Raw genomic sequence first — 15,211 nt, 5'->3', positions numbered from 1 at the left:
TTGCAAATGCTGAAAGCAGAGACCAAGGGGATGTCTACACCACAGTCCAGAGCAGATGTACCCAGCTAGCTTGAACACTGATAGCAGTGACGCCATGACAGTGCCGGCTACCTGCTCCAGAACATATCCAGTGCAAGAGACTGCTAAAGTGTATTGCACTGTTCAGCCATTACATGTAAAATGTAGTGTAAAATACTTTATTTAAAGCTTACCTCAACAGGCAGAGCATTAAAACATCTTATAATGAACATATCTGGTATAGAAGCAAGGTCCATAGCCAGTTCATATCTGGTACAGAAGCATGACATGGTGTCAAGAGTAAACTAAGAGCAAAAAAAGAAGGAAAACAGCAACAAAGGTTGCAGGATACCATCAACATGCCACTCTTCAATGGTCCAGAGAACTGCAGCTTTCACAAACCTTCCCAATGGACAGATTGGAAGCAGTATTTTGCAAGATTTCAAATTGCAAACAAGCTGCATAAAGGAACTGGAGATATACAGGTATCTGCTTTAATTGCTTCTATGGGGAAGCAGGCAAAGCATTTCTTTAAATCCTTTGATTTTACTAAAGACAGTCACAAAGATGACTATGAAAAGGTTCTGGCTATGTTTGATGCATACTTTATACCTCAAAGAAACGTGGTTTCTGGAAGAGCATGTTTTCACCAGAGAATTCAAGAAACGGGAAAATGTTCACTGTTTTATAAGAGCTCTGCATACATTGGCTGAAAACTGATTTGGGGAATGCAAAACATGAAAATATTTTTTCTAGCAAAACTGACAAACTTGAACGTCCTGAAACCAGCTTAGAAACTGTAAACAGAAACTTGAGTGTTAAAAGTCATTATCATAAAATCCCTGAGGCAAGGTGAGAGAACTCCCAGGCTAAGAGGGACAAATTCCAGCCTACATGCACAAGGTGTGGGAAAAAATCATATCCCAAGAGATGATGCATGTCCAGCCAGAGGCACACGGTTTAATAAATACATAAAATATGGACATTTTGCAGATGTTTGCTGCATCAAAGCAGTCAGGGAGTTGACTCATATTGCAGACAATCAAAAGCCATTGTTTCTGCGATCTACCACTTGTGATGACATAGAACCTGCCTGGAGAGTGAAACTGAATATTCTTGGCAAGACTATTGACTTTAAAACTGACTCAGTAACTAATGTCATAGTCATATCTCAGAGGGTACATACAACCATTTTCATCCCCTCCGACAGCTGAAGTCACCTGACACAGCTCTCACTAGCCCTGCATGTATTCTGAACTGCATGGGCTAGTTCACCACAGAAATAACTTACAAAGACAAAAGCTGTGCATTCAGGTTGTATGTGACCAAAGGACCACAGACCAACAGCCTTCTCAGCCACAGAGTGACACCATGATGGGCTTAATGAGAAAGGTGGAAGAACTCAGTGGACTATTTGGTGATACTGGACTTTTGAGAGGAAATCCAGTACAAATAACCTTACAAGACAATACTGAACCATATAGTGTACGTACACCTCACAGCATTCCTATCCCATTACTTCATAGAGTGGAAACTGAGTTAAAGAGAATGCAGAGGATTGGCATAATTGAGAAAATCTCTGAGCCAGCAGCATGGTATGCCTCAGTGGTACTGGTTATAAAGAAAAATGGAAAAATATTAATCTGTGTGGATCTTAAAAGACTTAATGAAGCAGTTGTGAGAGAAACAATCTATCTGCCCAACATTGGCTGACTTCCTCCCCAAAGTGAAAGGAGCAACAGTATTTTCCAAGCTGGATGCCTCAAGTGGATTCCTTTAGCCAAAGAAGGTGCTAAAATGACTACATTTATCACACAATTTGGATGGTTCTGCTTTCAAAGATCACCTTTTGGGACTGCCAGCGCCCCATACAATTTTCAAAAGAAAGATGGCCGAACTGTTAACGAACTCAAACAGAATTGTTGTTTTCGTGGACGATATTCTGCTATATGGATCTTTGATGAAAGAACAACAAAACTCTCAATGAAGTCCTAAGCCTAATCAGTCAGTCTGGACCGCCTACCCCAAATCGTGACATTGTGAATACTGTAAATGGTAGGAATGTAGAACGTGAAGGGGGAGATGTAATGGAATGCTAAACTGTGTTATACTGTTCAGTATATGCTGTTATACTGTGTGTAAAGTATCTTATTTAAAGCTAACCTCAGCCATAGCGGACAGAGCATTAGAGGATCTTATGCTGAACACATCTGGCGTCTATAAGCAAGCTCGTAGCCAATCCACATCTGGTACAAGAACATGACACCAGCCCATGCTGCCACAGCTTCACTGCTATTGTTGTTGGTGCCAGCTAGATCAAAGCTACGTCTACACATGCTGCAGCCAGTACACCTCTGATTGCAGCGTGGACAGACCCAGAATCTCCGGTACTGCAGGCGATGCCAGGATCCCACACCCTGCAGGAGACCATCTCCACAGGCCACAGCCCATACTCACATGTCCACGCCGTGGCAGATGGCGCCGAGGCTCTGTAGGGTCCCGCCAGGGCCGTCACCTCCACGGAGTACTGGATCCCGGGACGAAGCCCCAGGAAAGTGAAGTTCTGAGTGTCTGGCCCCACTGAGACGTTCTGTTGCATCAAGAGCTCCTTGCTGTAGAGGTGGATGAGGAACTGGTCTCTGTCCCCAGAAGCCCTGTGCCAGGCAGCAGAGAGACCCAGGGGGTGTCTTTTACTGGTCAGGGTCACGCCAGATGGGGCCAAAGGGTCTGAAAGAAAGAGGTGGATAAGTGGCTAGTAGCTGCCGTGCCACGGATGCCGGGGAATGAGATGCAGAGAGTGGGATGGGGGCCCAGGATCTGGAGCTGGGGCTCGTGAGGGAGAAAGGCTGGGCTGGGCTGGAGGTTTCGACACAGGCTGGGATTCCAGCTGCATTTATCTCACATGATCTGCCCAGCCAGACCCCACAAATAGCCAGCCTTCTGCTAAGCACCAACGATCAGCCGGCAGGATCAAGCAATCTTGCGCCATGTACGAGCAACATCACTGCACGGAGCAGCGTTCTCATGCTTGAAGTTGGCACCCACCTCGCCACTTTTAAAATGTTTGCCAGCAAGAATCAGGAGTTCCTGTAACCCCAAATAGAATTCCTTCCATGGAGATTGCAGCCTATATGTGGGAAGCCAGAAACACCTCCACGTGCGTGGAGACAGGGCAGAACTACCAGATCTCACTGCTCGGGTGAAACAGACACATCTGATGGGAGGGATCTCCAGGGCGTCAAGCTTGTGTGTAGAGGAATGCTGCACATATGTCCACACAAAGTACCATGGGACCTACAGAAACTTGGCCTGGGCATAGGGGTGGATCTAAACCAGAGCTAGACTCCAGGCCCCATTTGATCTGCCTGGCACCTGGGGTGCTGTTTACACCTGTGCAAAGTGAGTGTCGAATGCTGGGCATCCCGAGGGGTTGGCACTCATTTTGCACAAGTGGGCAGGACACACAAGGGCCCGGGAGGGGAGAATCAGGCCCATTTGGGGCTATCTTTAGTCTTGGTTTATCTCCACCCATTGCACCAGAGTCTCATCTGCTTACACCAAGGCTGAAGTGGGCCCTCAGAATCCTCCTAGCTGGCCACCTCCATTCTCACATCTCTGACCAGCCAGTCATCCATCTTCACGGCTCCAGCATTCCCAAAGCACCCATCGCTACACTGTTGTATCTAGACCCCCGGCTGTCACTGTTCTCCATTCCTCTGGAGCCTAAACCGCCCATGCTACAGCCGGCTCAGGAGACAGGCGGGTGTGGGAGAGCGGCCTCCACTCACATGTCCAGTCCATGGCCGTCCGCACAGACGATCTGTAAGGTCCAGCCACAGCAGCCATCTCCAGGGTGTACTGACGCCCGGCGCTCAGCCCCTGGAAGGTGATGTTGCTGCAGCTCTCCCCCACGGTCACGTTCCTGAGCCATGCCTGCGACCTGGCTTCGAGGAGGACACCGCTGTAATTCACTCTGCCGGCGGCTGCTCCTTTCCAGGAGGCATGCAAGGAGGTGCTTTGTCCCTGGTTGCTGAGGCTCAGCTCTTCCATGGGCGAAGGATCTAGGGGAGAAAAGGGACTGGAGTTGAAGCCAGACAATGGATCGGGAGCAGACTGCTAGAGCCTCCCATGGTCCCAGACTTGCTTGGCCTGGAACACCCTCCCCTGTGACCATTACTGCTGCAGCGGGGTCCACAGCCACAGGGGACCAGGGGAGAATCCTGCCCCATATTCTCAGGGCAAACAAACCTCAGCCATCAGGCCCCCTGCTGAAGGTCTAGAATCATAGAATAGCAGGGTTGGAAGGGAACTCAGGAGGTATCTAGTCCAACCCCCTGCTCAAAGCAGGACCAATCCCCAGACAGATTTTTACCCCAGTTCCCTAAATGGCCCCCTTAAGGATTGAACTCACAACCCTGGGTTTAGCAGGCCAATGCTCAAACCACTGAGCTATCCCTCCCCACTGGTGGGGCACCTGCTGACCCTCTGCTCAGAGCCAGCAGGGCATTTTGGGGAGTTTCACTTCCCAATGACGTGCCAAGTGCTGGTCCCTGCGGGAGGCGGGATAACAGACTGACAGTCTGAGCTAGTGCGGCAAGAGGTGGGAGGCCGGCTGGCTGGGCTGACAGCCTGAACTGGTGTGACGGGGGGTGGGCACTGGACTCAGTCTAGACCTCTGGCCCAATCTAAGACAGGAGGTAGGTGGATAACAGACTAGGTGGACACGTGGCCCAGTCAGATGCAGCAGAGGGGAGGTAGTTTAGTAAACGGGCCTATGGCCTGACGCAGTATGGCAGGGGACTGGGCTAGACAGACCTATGCTCTGATTGGGTGGGCTAGTCCAGATACTGGACTGGACTGACCCATGGGTTCCATGTGTCACTAAACCCCATGGTCCTTCTGCTATTCTAGTCAGTGAGGTCACAAAGGATGCACCTGTGATGTCACAAGCATTGATCTGTGACATCACCAGGATGAGCGGCTGAGAAGCCCATTGGGAAACACTGGGAACTCATGCCCCTGGCTCCATCTCCATCCCTGTCAGCCCCCTTGGTGGGCACCGGTGGCACTTACATGTCCAGTTGGTGACGCGCAGGGGTGAGGAGGTGTAAGGCCCAGCTACCGTGCTGATCACAAAGGCGTAGTGGGTCCCCGGGCTCAGCCCCTCATAGGTGAGGTTGGTGACACCTCCCACCTCAGAGCTATTCTTCACCAGTGCAGGGGGCTCCAGGGAGTACAACGCCACCACGTACCCAGCTCCAGCCACCTCCTTCCAACGGGCATGCAGGGTAGAGGTGCTCCCCTGGCTAGAGAGGCTCACGCCAGGCGGTGCTAATGGCTCTGCAAAGCAGAAAGAGCCCCATGTGGTCAGTACTCTCAGAATCACGCTGCACAGGGGCACCCAGGGGCCCCTCCTCGTGCAGCACCCAAGCATCTGCTCCACGTATGGGATCGTGGGATCGTGGAATTCTGGGGGCAGCTGGTGGCATCACTCTGATGCCCTGTCACTCACTTAAAGGGACTTCAGCTCTGTGGGGAGAGGCAGGACTGACGGCCCTGGAGATAGAGGGCCTTTTGCTAGCCACAGAGCCAGGGTGACCCCAACAGGGAAGCTCTGTCTTTGTGGCCCATTCAGGGTGAGGGTTGTGCTGTGCAAAGCCTGGCATTCCATTGCCCTCGGGCACCACTCTCCAGGCCAGGCCCCAGGCTCTGGTTTCTGGTGACAGCAGGTAGCATGCTCCCAAAGCTTGCCAATCCTGAGCACCAACCATGTGATCAATGGCCAGGTGACCTTGTGTCAGGCCAGCTGATATACCAGAACTCCTCTGTCAGAATGATCCTTATTCATCACAGTCCCCCAAGAGTGACCCCGGTGCGAACAGCATGCCCAGCCAGGCAGCCCTGCCCTCCCTCCTCTAGGACCTTCCACCAGTGCCATTGCCCACCCCAGAGCCATGCATGGGCCAGGCTTACCCACTGGGACCTCTAACGGCCCAGCCCATCAGCAGCGAGGGGTCACAGTGCAGGCCGTTGTCCTGGCCTCCCTGCCCCTCCAGTGCCTTCAGGTCCCAAGCACGGGCTCGCTGCTTACGTGTCCAGGAGGCGGCACTCAGAGAAGGTGCCCTGTGAGGCCCAGCCACGGCTGTCACTCGCACCGAGTACTGGTTCCCAGGGCTCAGCCCGTGGAAGCTGATGTGAGCGCTGTCTCCTCCCACAGACACGTTCCTGGCCAGGGCTCTGCTCTCTCCCTGGTGCAAGGTCACCAGATAATAGTCCCTCTCTCCAGCGGGCGGGGTCCAGTGAGCCTGCAATGAGCCAGCCTCCCCAGTGATGCTCAGGGTCAGGTTGACTGGGCTCAGGGGGTCTGGGAGGAAGGAGAACACGGGGTGGAGGGTCAGCGCCCAGCAGCTCAAACATCTCCTAAAAAGAACCCCCAGGCACACGCTGCCCCCGGACTCCCAGGGCAGAAGCCGTCTCCTTTTCAGGGAGAAGTCAGTGACTGCACTGGCTAGAGCAGGCAGTGCCAGCCTCCCCCACACAGCCTTGCCTCATATCTCTCTCCTGCCCTCCCCAGCTTCTGTCCCAAAGGGAGTTCCCCCAGAAGAGACAGAAGCATAAATTAGAGATGTAGGAGCTGGAAAAGACTTAGATCAGCTAACTCTTCCCTCTCACACAGGCCAGAGGAGAACTGCTCCTTACACCATGTTACACCAGACTCAGTTTACTTGTCCCAAGTAATGGCACCTGCACCCCTCCCCCTTGGGAGACAAGCCCACAGCCTCATAGAGTTCATCATCAGGACATCATTCTGGATAGTCAACCTAAATTCTTCCCAGCTTCATCTCATCCTGTTCCTGATACTGGTTCATTCTCTGATTTGGGGCCTGTCCTTGAGACTAACTCCCAGTTCAGAACAGAGCCTTGGAATGTTTTGGCACCATGTAACATTTTGTTAATCTCTAGGCAGCAGCTGCATCAGAGAATGAGTCTAGTCAGAGACACTCTATGGCAGAAAGCAGGCAGCTGATGAGATGCACAGCTTCCAAAAGTAACTGCACCACAGCTAACAAGAAGCATCTCTCCAAGATGTAGCTACCTGGATAGTTAGTTGAAAAGAGGGTGTAGGAATATCTGTAATCTCACAAATCAGGAGCGGGGCACCCAAAAGCATAGGATCGCCTTAAAAAAAAACATGGGATGTTTTCAAATGATCCATTCTCGCTCTCCCTCTCTCCATTGTCTGACCTGAGCATCAAGCGTTCACGGTCTCAGGCTCTGCTCCCCATTCATGAGGAGTGGACACTGACTCTTTTAAAAAATAGAATCTGAGAGTCTAAGGTCATCACCTGACTCCAGGAGCCAGGGCTTTCAGAAAAAGCATCATTGCGGGAGCTGGCCACGCTGCCCCCTGGCTCCTGAGCTGCCCTGCTCCACAGAGACTGGCCATGACATACGGCAGATGATGCATCACCAGGGATCTAAATTAGCTGTTACCACTCAAGAAAGAGATCTTGGAGTCATTGTGGATAGTTCTCTGAAAACATCCACTCAATGTGCAGCCGCAGTCAAAAAAGCAAACAGAATATTGGGCATAATTCAGAAAGGGATAGATAATAAGACAGAAAATATCATATTGCCGCTATATAAATCCATGGTACGCTCACATCTTGAATACCGCGTGCAGATGTGGTCGCCCCATCTCAAAAAAGAGATATTGGAATTGGAAAAGGTCCAGAAAAAGGCAACAAAAATTATTAGGAGTATGCAACGGCATCCGTATGAGGAGCGATTAATAAGACTGGGACTTTTCAGCTTGGAAAGAGATGACTAAAGGGGGATATGATTGAGGTCTATAAAATCATGACTGGTGTGGAGAAAGTAAATAACACAAGAACCAGGGGTCATTCAATGAAATTAATAGACAGCAGGTTTAAAACAAACAAAAGGAAGTGTTTCTTCACACAACACACAGTCAACCTGTGGAACTCCTTGCCAGAGGATGTTGTGAAGGACAAGACCATAACTGGGTTAAAAAAAGAGCTAGATAAGTTCATGGAGGATAGGTCCATCAATGGCTATTAGCCAGGATGGGCAGGGATGGTGTCCTTAGCCTCTGTTTGCCAGAAGCTGGGAATGGGTGACAGAGGCTGGATCACTTGATGATCACCTGTTCTGTTCACTCCCTCTGGGGCACCTGGCATTGGCCGCTGTCGAAAGACAGGACACTGGGCTAGATGGACCTTTGGACTGACCCAGTATGGCTGTTCTTATGTTCTTATGCCCCCACCCCGTCCCCGGAGAGCCGTACTCACATGTCCAGGCGGTGGCGTTGGGCCCCGCTGCCCAGTACGGCCCAGCGGCAGCGCTCACCCCCAGATGGTACGAGGTGCCGGGACTGAGGTGCTGGAAGGTGTAATTGGAGAGGCCTCTCTTGGCTGATACTGTTCTGGTCACCATGTGGGAGAGCAGGTTGTGGAGGGTTAAGTGCAGCCAGGCAGCTCCTTCGGCACGGCTCCAGGAGGCAAAGAGGCTGGTGCTGGAGCCCAGACTCTGGAGTGTCAGTGCTGCTGGGGTGGTGGGTGCTGAGGACACAGACAGGAGCTGGGGAGATGTGTGGCTGGCAGTGCCTAGCCTGCCAGGGGTACGAGGTGCGTGGGTGGGGAGGTTGATCATTTTACTGGGAGGAGTTTGGGGGCCTGCCTGGCACCAGGTTCCAACACTGGTGGGACAGCCGGGCAGTAACCAGAGAAGCCCAAGGGGGTCTAAGTGGCTCCCGGCTAGGCCTCCCCCTGCACGCCAGGCAGAGGATGGGGATGGCTTGGCCACGGTTCCCTATGGGAGACTCCTAAATGCCCTCAAGACAGTCACTGGGCTCCTCCCGCTGAGATGCACCTAGAGGCCAGGGCGGGATGCTGGGGGCCAAGAGGTAGCCTGGCAGAGCTGGCAGGAGCCGTTACAACCTGCCCCAAGTGAGGGTTAAGCAGGGGCAGCTGGGCACAGTCCAAGTCGGATTCGCTTGCTTAATAGGAAAGGGCTGTCTCGGGGTGCCGGGACCAGCGGGAAGGGACAGGCCTGGACACTGAACCAGCTCCAGGGCTCAGACTAGCTAGGGCCCTTCTGCCAGCACCCCCAGGCCCAAGGCTGCTGGAGGGAGGGAGGAGGGCACAGCAGCCAGTCTGGGCCAAGCAAGGGGGCAGCTGTGAATGGCCTTGGGGCTGGGCGGGGAAGTTTAGGTGCAGGTGTCGCTTGCTCTTCACGCCACGGGGATGAGCACCTCACGGTAAATAGAAATAAACCCACCCAGCGCCGGGATGGGAACAGAGGTGAGCAGGCTAATCTGCTCTCTAGGCCTCAACCACCAGTCAGGGGCGCCCCGCTCCCATTCACATACATACAATGGGGGTGGACCAAACCTCCCCACCCAATGCTCAGCTCACACATGGGCCAGTCTCACGCCCCACAGCCCCAGCTCACACAGATAACAGGCCTGGATAAAGCCGGCTGCTGGCCCAGCTCCCACAGACCCAGGAGATCCCATCCCCACCAGAGCACAGCCATGCCGTCGTCACTAGCACATAGCCCCACCCTGGCTCGCAGTTGCAGCCCACCCGCTCCGCTTACCCGTCCACTGATGGGTACTGGTGCTGGCCTGCCTCGCTCCAGCCAGCGTGCTGATCCTCAGGGCATACTCGCTGCCAGCCAGCAGCCCATCGAACAGGAAGGTGGAGACGGCTCCGGGGACAGACTCGTTCCTCACGGCCCCCTGGGAGTCGAGGTGGTAGAGAACAAGCTGGTAGCCGTCCTTCTGGCCGGGAGCGTCCGTCCAGGAGGCTCGCAGGGCCGAGGGGCTCCCATCGCTCCTCAGACTCAGGTTGTGCACGGGAGCAGGGCCTGTGCCAAACACAATAGACAGCGTCTCCTGACAGCCACAGTGTGCCCGCCACACAGTCATGGCGTGAGACTGACCAGGCACCCACAGAGCATGGAGAGGGTCCGTGTCAGATCCCCCCACATGCTGGATCCATCTAGCTAGACTCCATGCCAGAGCCACCTGGCCGAACCCCCCCGTCAGTCCTCTCGACCAGAGCACCCTCCCAGCTGGACCCCCTGAGCAGATCACCCCTTTGTCACCCAGCTCCGCCACCACTCTGTCCCTGAGGAGTGCCTTTGCAGGGATTTCCGTGTGCCCCTACCAGGGACCCAATGGGATCTAATGGGATCTGCCTTAGTCAGGTTCTGGGAATTCACTGGGGTCTTGGAGCCTCTCCCTCTGAATCCGCCGGGTGCCAGTTCTGCAGAGTGACCTTCCCACAAAGATCACCCTGTTAAGTTTGACAATAAATAGCCCCCAGCCGCCCTCCTGCCAATCCACAGCCCTGGGAGCCCAGTGCCTGCCCCGCATCCCCATCTTCATCCCTCTGTAACTTTCACTCCTCATCACTCCTCTCCCCTCCTCAGCGCCTTTCCCCACCATTCCCCCGCCGCCCCGAATCTCCATGTTTCCTTTCCCCACCACCAGGCTGAAAGAGCGGAGGGTGGGGGGGGCTGCAGTGCAGAGCAGTGCTGGTGCCTCTGTCCACGCCATGCCCCTGGTTCTCCCAAACACAGAAGGAGCTGCGGGGGAGGGGGGGGAGGAGGGGAGATGCAGATACAGCGGGGCACCCTGCCCTGGGTCTGGAAAGCCTTCCTCTGCAAGGTTGGACGCCAGGCTGATTTGGAAAGAAGCCAGCAAGGGGTTCATGTTTCCATCCAGAGGTCCCTGCTCTGGCCGGAACCCCCGCCTGGATGCCATCGGTTGGTCTCTGGAGCCCTGGGGGGAGTGTGAGCTGGTGCTGGTTAAGTGCCAAGGGGGCAGGAAAAGGGACTAACCCCGGAGCGAGTGGGAGACTAATGGGAAGACAGGCCATGCTTCATCCTGCGTCTCCTTCTCCTCTGCCATGCAGGACTTTTCCTGTCCTCTGCCCTTTGCAAGCTCTGGACAAAGGCTCCTCCCATACAAGGGGCAGTTGCAATCACAGCCCGGTTTGGGGGTAACATGAGACCTGCTCTCTCAGTGCCCCCCTTGGAGCTCACATCACTCCAACCCGGGGCAGGGGAGGGTGATAGCAGCGGGGAACGTAGGAAGCCCTTACTTGTCTGGCTGCTGACTCTCTGGCTGGAGGCCTCCGCGCAGGCCAGAGCAGCAGTGACCTCGATGCTGTAGCCTGCCCCGGGGACAAGCCCCTGGAACTGGAAGCTGGTAGCGTTGGGTCCAGCCGATCCGTTCTGCAGCAGCACGTCTGGCTCCAGCGTGTAGATTGCCAGGGTGTAGCCCAGGGCACCCCCGTCCGGCTCATCCCACGACAGGAAGAGGGAGTCCGGGCGGCCCTGGTCACTGACGCTCACGTTCAGGAGGCTCCCTGCAGAATCAACGCCGGCGGTGCCGAGTGAGGAGCCATGGGCCCACCCAGCCCCAGCCCGCGGGCTTCGCTGCTGAACGGATGGGGCCAGGCTTTCCCTGCATGCTGGGCTCTCCTGCAAAGCTGGCCCCATGGCAGGTGCTGGGCCCGGCAGGAAACTCCAGCCTTGCCAGCCACTGCCCTGAGCGCCTCAGCATCAGACCCCATTCCTTGCCTCCGACTGCAAATCTTTTCATTCGAGTTAAACCCACTTTCTACCCATCTTCTCCAGCTGCCTCCTCCTTGGGGGTGGGAGCACTAGAGCTCCCCACCCCATATACAGTGGTTAAAGTGCAGCCCCTCAGCCAGCCAGCTCCATTTTTAATTTGATGGGGTTTTTTTGGTCGAGTCTGCGACTCCTTGAGACTCTCCTCCCCCCACACCCTTTAAGCACTGCCCCCGCAGGCCTGGGTCTCACCTTCTCCCAGCTCTGCGGGGCCTAGAGCCTCGGCCAGCGGGAGGGAACGGTCATTCCTGCTGCAACGCAGGCTGCACCTCGGCTTGCTCGGGCAAAGCCGCATGATTGCTCTGTTAGTTACTAACAGGGCAATGCCTATGACCCACAGTGAGGAGTTCTGAGACCAACCAGCAAAGGGTGGTGGTGACATCTACACTACTCCATTCATTATGATACTTACTTCCTAGCACAGGGGTGGGCAAACTTTTTGGCCTGAGGGCCGCATCTGGGTACAGAAATTGTAGGCTCCGGCTGGGGGTGCAGGCTCTGGGGTGGTGCTGGGGATGAGGAGTTGGGGGTGCAGGAGGTTGCTTCGGGCTGGGACCAAGGGGTTCGGAGGGTGGGAGGGGGATCAGGGCTGGGGCAGGAGGTTGGGGGGCAGGAGGGGTCAGGGATACAGGCTCCAGGCAGCACTTACCTCAAGCAGCTCCCAAAAGCAGCAGCATGTTCTCTCTCTGGCTCCTACGTGATGGCACGGCCAGGTGGCTCTGCACACTGCCCTGTTCACAGGCACCACCCCTGCAGCTCCCATTGGCCATGGTTCCTAGCCAATGGGAGCTGCAGGGGCAGCAGTTGGGGTGGGGGCAGTGTGTGGAGCCCCTTGGCTGCCCCATGCATAGGAGCTGAAGGAGAGACATGCCACTGCTTCCGGGAGCTGCATGAAGCAGGGCAAGCCCCTGATCCCACTCCCCGACGGGAGCTCGAGGGCTGGATTAAAACGTCTGGAGGGCCAGATGTGGTCCCCGGGCCGTAGTTTGCCCACCCCTGTCCTAGTGGTACTGTGAGCCTTAAGCAAGGCCTATAAAGATCTACAGAGATGCTCCCTGAGCTAGCCCAGCTCCTCCCAACAGCTCGCAGCCCAGCTGCTCACCTCTCTCACCAGGCACGGCTTCGGCTCCCGCACGCCCCTCGGAGGTGGTCCGGTTACAGCCCTCGCCCTGTGGGATTGGATTCAGTGTGAGTGAGACCCGTGAGGTGACTCAGACACAGTCTATCAGGAGGAGGTTTCTGATCCCTTTTTTAATGAGGGCAGGAGAGCGGATGGCTGGAAGTTGAAGTTGCAGATTTTTAACAAGTAGGTGAATTAGCCATTGGAGCCGATTACCTAGGCTGCAGTGGATTCTCCATCACCTGGAGTACGTCTACACTGCAATCAGACACCTGCGGCTGACCTGAGTCACCTGACTTGGGCTCAGGCCATGCGGCTGTTTAATTGCTGTGTAGATGCTTGGCCTTGGGCTGCAGCCAGGGCTCTGGGACCCTCCCTGCTCACAGGTCCCAGCATCACTATGGCGACAGCCTGGGGTATCTGGCAAGCAGAGATAGGGGCTCCCTCTACGGCACTGCTGGGGCTGGGGGTGCAGTCACAGCAGGCTTGTCCCCGTCGCCGTTCGGCAGCGCAGCCAGGACCTAGACTGCCCCATGCAAAGCCCTGAGCTGGCCAGGCCTTTCGCCCAGGCTCTGGGGTCCCAAGGGGGGAGTCTCCCTGGTCTGGAGGGGCTGGAGTGCCCGGGCACAGCAGGATCTGCAGCGTGGATGGGGCTGCCGAGATCCCAGATGCCACGGGAGGAGGATGAGCGGGGAGGCAGCCGAAGCTGGTTACCTTGGTCTCTGCCCCAGAACCCCTTCCCCGTTAGTGACTCCCAACATACCCACCCCCTTCAAAGCAAATCCCCCTCCTTCCTCCCATGGTAGGTGCAGGGCTGACTCGTCCCTCCCCCACCCTGGCCCTGCAGGGCCAAACTCTGCTCTGGCATAAGCAAGGACAGCTCCACCGAGGGCAATGGATTTACACCAGGGCTGACTTTGGCTGGGATGGAGGGGGTCTCACCTCTAGGGACGAGATGGGAGTTCACCCCGCACAGCTCCCCACAACCTTGGCCTCTCCCAGCAGGGGTGCAAGGCAGTCAGTGCCCCAGGACCTGGACTAAGGACACCCCACAGCCACTGCCAAGCTAGGCCAGACGGGAGCAGGAGCTGTGATGGCAGCAGCCCTTGTTCCCAGCCCCACCGAATGACCCCTGTCCGAGCCACTGGTCCCTGGCAACCAAAAATCAGGCCAGCCGGCTCCTGTCTTCCCCCTACCGCCGCACCTACCATCAAAGTGCCGGCACTGCGGCCAGGGGGCTGTCCATAAATTACCCGAGGCACTAGAGAGTCTGTGGATCTTTCATTTTGCATGTTTGTTTCAGTGTCACAAGGGGGGCAGGTCTTGAAAATCACCCCCAAAATGTGTTTTGTAATTATGGCCAGGCCCCGGGGATTGCCTGGGCTGGAGGTGCTGGGAAAAGAGGCAGATTGGGGGTGGGGGTGCAGACTGAGCAGCCTGAGAAGCTTGGAGCACCCAGCGCCCCCCAACAGCAGTGTCGGGTGTTCAGCCCCTCTTGGGAGCACCCCCCACCCTCTGGATCGGAGATGCTGTGGGGCCCTGACTCCTTCTGCGCTAATGGAAGTGGCTCTGCTCGGTCCCATTCCCCCAGCAGGCAGCAGAGAACTGCCCAGCTCTCTGGAGTCTCTTCCCTCTTGGTTCCCCTGCCTGCCTCATCCCTGGACCATGGGGAGGTGTTTGTGTGTGTGTCCGGGGGGAGGGTGAACACACACATCCTGCAAACAGCCGATTCCCCAAGCGAAGTCGTGGCAACAACAACCAGCTCTGATTGCAGGGGCGAGAGGGCACCGAGGGGGGAGAGGAGGAGGAAGGAGCCAGCCTGTGGCTGCAAACCTCGCTAATGCACTGCAGCTGTGCAGCTGGAAAGGCAGCCCACAAGAATGCTGTCATTCCCCAGTGAGGCAGGGGCAGGCGAGCCCCGAAACCTGAAGCCAGCGTCCTCTGCGGAGAAACAGGGGGTGCAAGAGACATGGGCTTACCTCGGCCAGGGTCCCCAGGAGCCAGGACGCCCACAGCAGGGGCAGCAGCAGCTGTGGCTTCATTGGGAGCAAGGTGGGCTGAGGAGAAAAGGAACAGAAAGTTTGGGCCCCTCTTAGGTGCAGTTGTCCCCAACCGGCTCCGTTCCCCGTGGCAGCTCCGGCCTGCATCCCCACATGGTATCCGAGCTCACATGGGACGGGATGACATCAGTGGGGCTACAGGCTTGGCGCCAGCCTGCTGCAGGAAAACTCCAGCCAGCTGTGCGTGGGTAGGGGCCGTGTGTGCCTGCCGGAGGTGAGAGAGCTGGGGGGGATCGTTCGTGTGTGTGTGTGTGTGTGTGTGTGTGTGTGTGTGTGTGTGTGTGTGTGTGTGTGTGTGTGTGTGTGTGTGTGAGATTTCCAGTGCTTGTGCTCCTGTCTGTGTAAATGT

At 55.8% G+C, this 15,211-nt stretch overlaps 1 protein-coding gene across 1 annotated transcript in view; it reads right to left on the bottom strand.

The window, feature by feature from the left end:
• LOC120405294 (receptor-type tyrosine-protein phosphatase V-like) overlaps nt 1-15,211 on the bottom strand; it is a 70,726-nt gene that overhangs the window by 39,384 nt on the left and 16,131 nt on the right. The window contains exons 2-10 of the mRNA XM_039538803.1: nt 14,782-14,859; nt 12,785-12,851; nt 11,151-11,417; nt 9,640-9,909; nt 8,331-8,600; nt 6,110-6,382; nt 5,092-5,358; nt 3,807-4,079; nt 2,476-2,745 (exon numbers count right to left, since the gene is read on the bottom strand). Coding sequence (XP_039394737.1) covers nt 2,476-2,745; nt 3,807-4,079; nt 5,092-5,358; nt 6,110-6,382; nt 8,331-8,600; nt 9,640-9,909; nt 11,151-11,417; nt 12,785-12,851; nt 14,782-14,844 — 2,020 coding nt within the window. The 5' untranslated portion in view covers nt 14,845-14,859. The remainder of the gene's footprint in view (nt 1-2,475; nt 2,746-3,806; nt 4,080-5,091; nt 5,359-6,109; nt 6,383-8,330; nt 8,601-9,639; nt 9,910-11,150; nt 11,418-12,784; nt 12,852-14,781; nt 14,860-15,211) is intronic.

The sequence above is a fragment of the Mauremys reevesii genome, linkage group 4 (assembly GCF_016161935.1).
Source record: "Mauremys reevesii isolate NIE-2019 linkage group 4, ASM1616193v1, whole genome shotgun sequence".
NCBI classification, from domain to species: Eukaryota; Metazoa; Chordata; order Testudines; family Geoemydidae; genus Mauremys; species Mauremys reevesii.
This window is presented reverse-complemented; position numbering and strand designations above follow the sequence as displayed.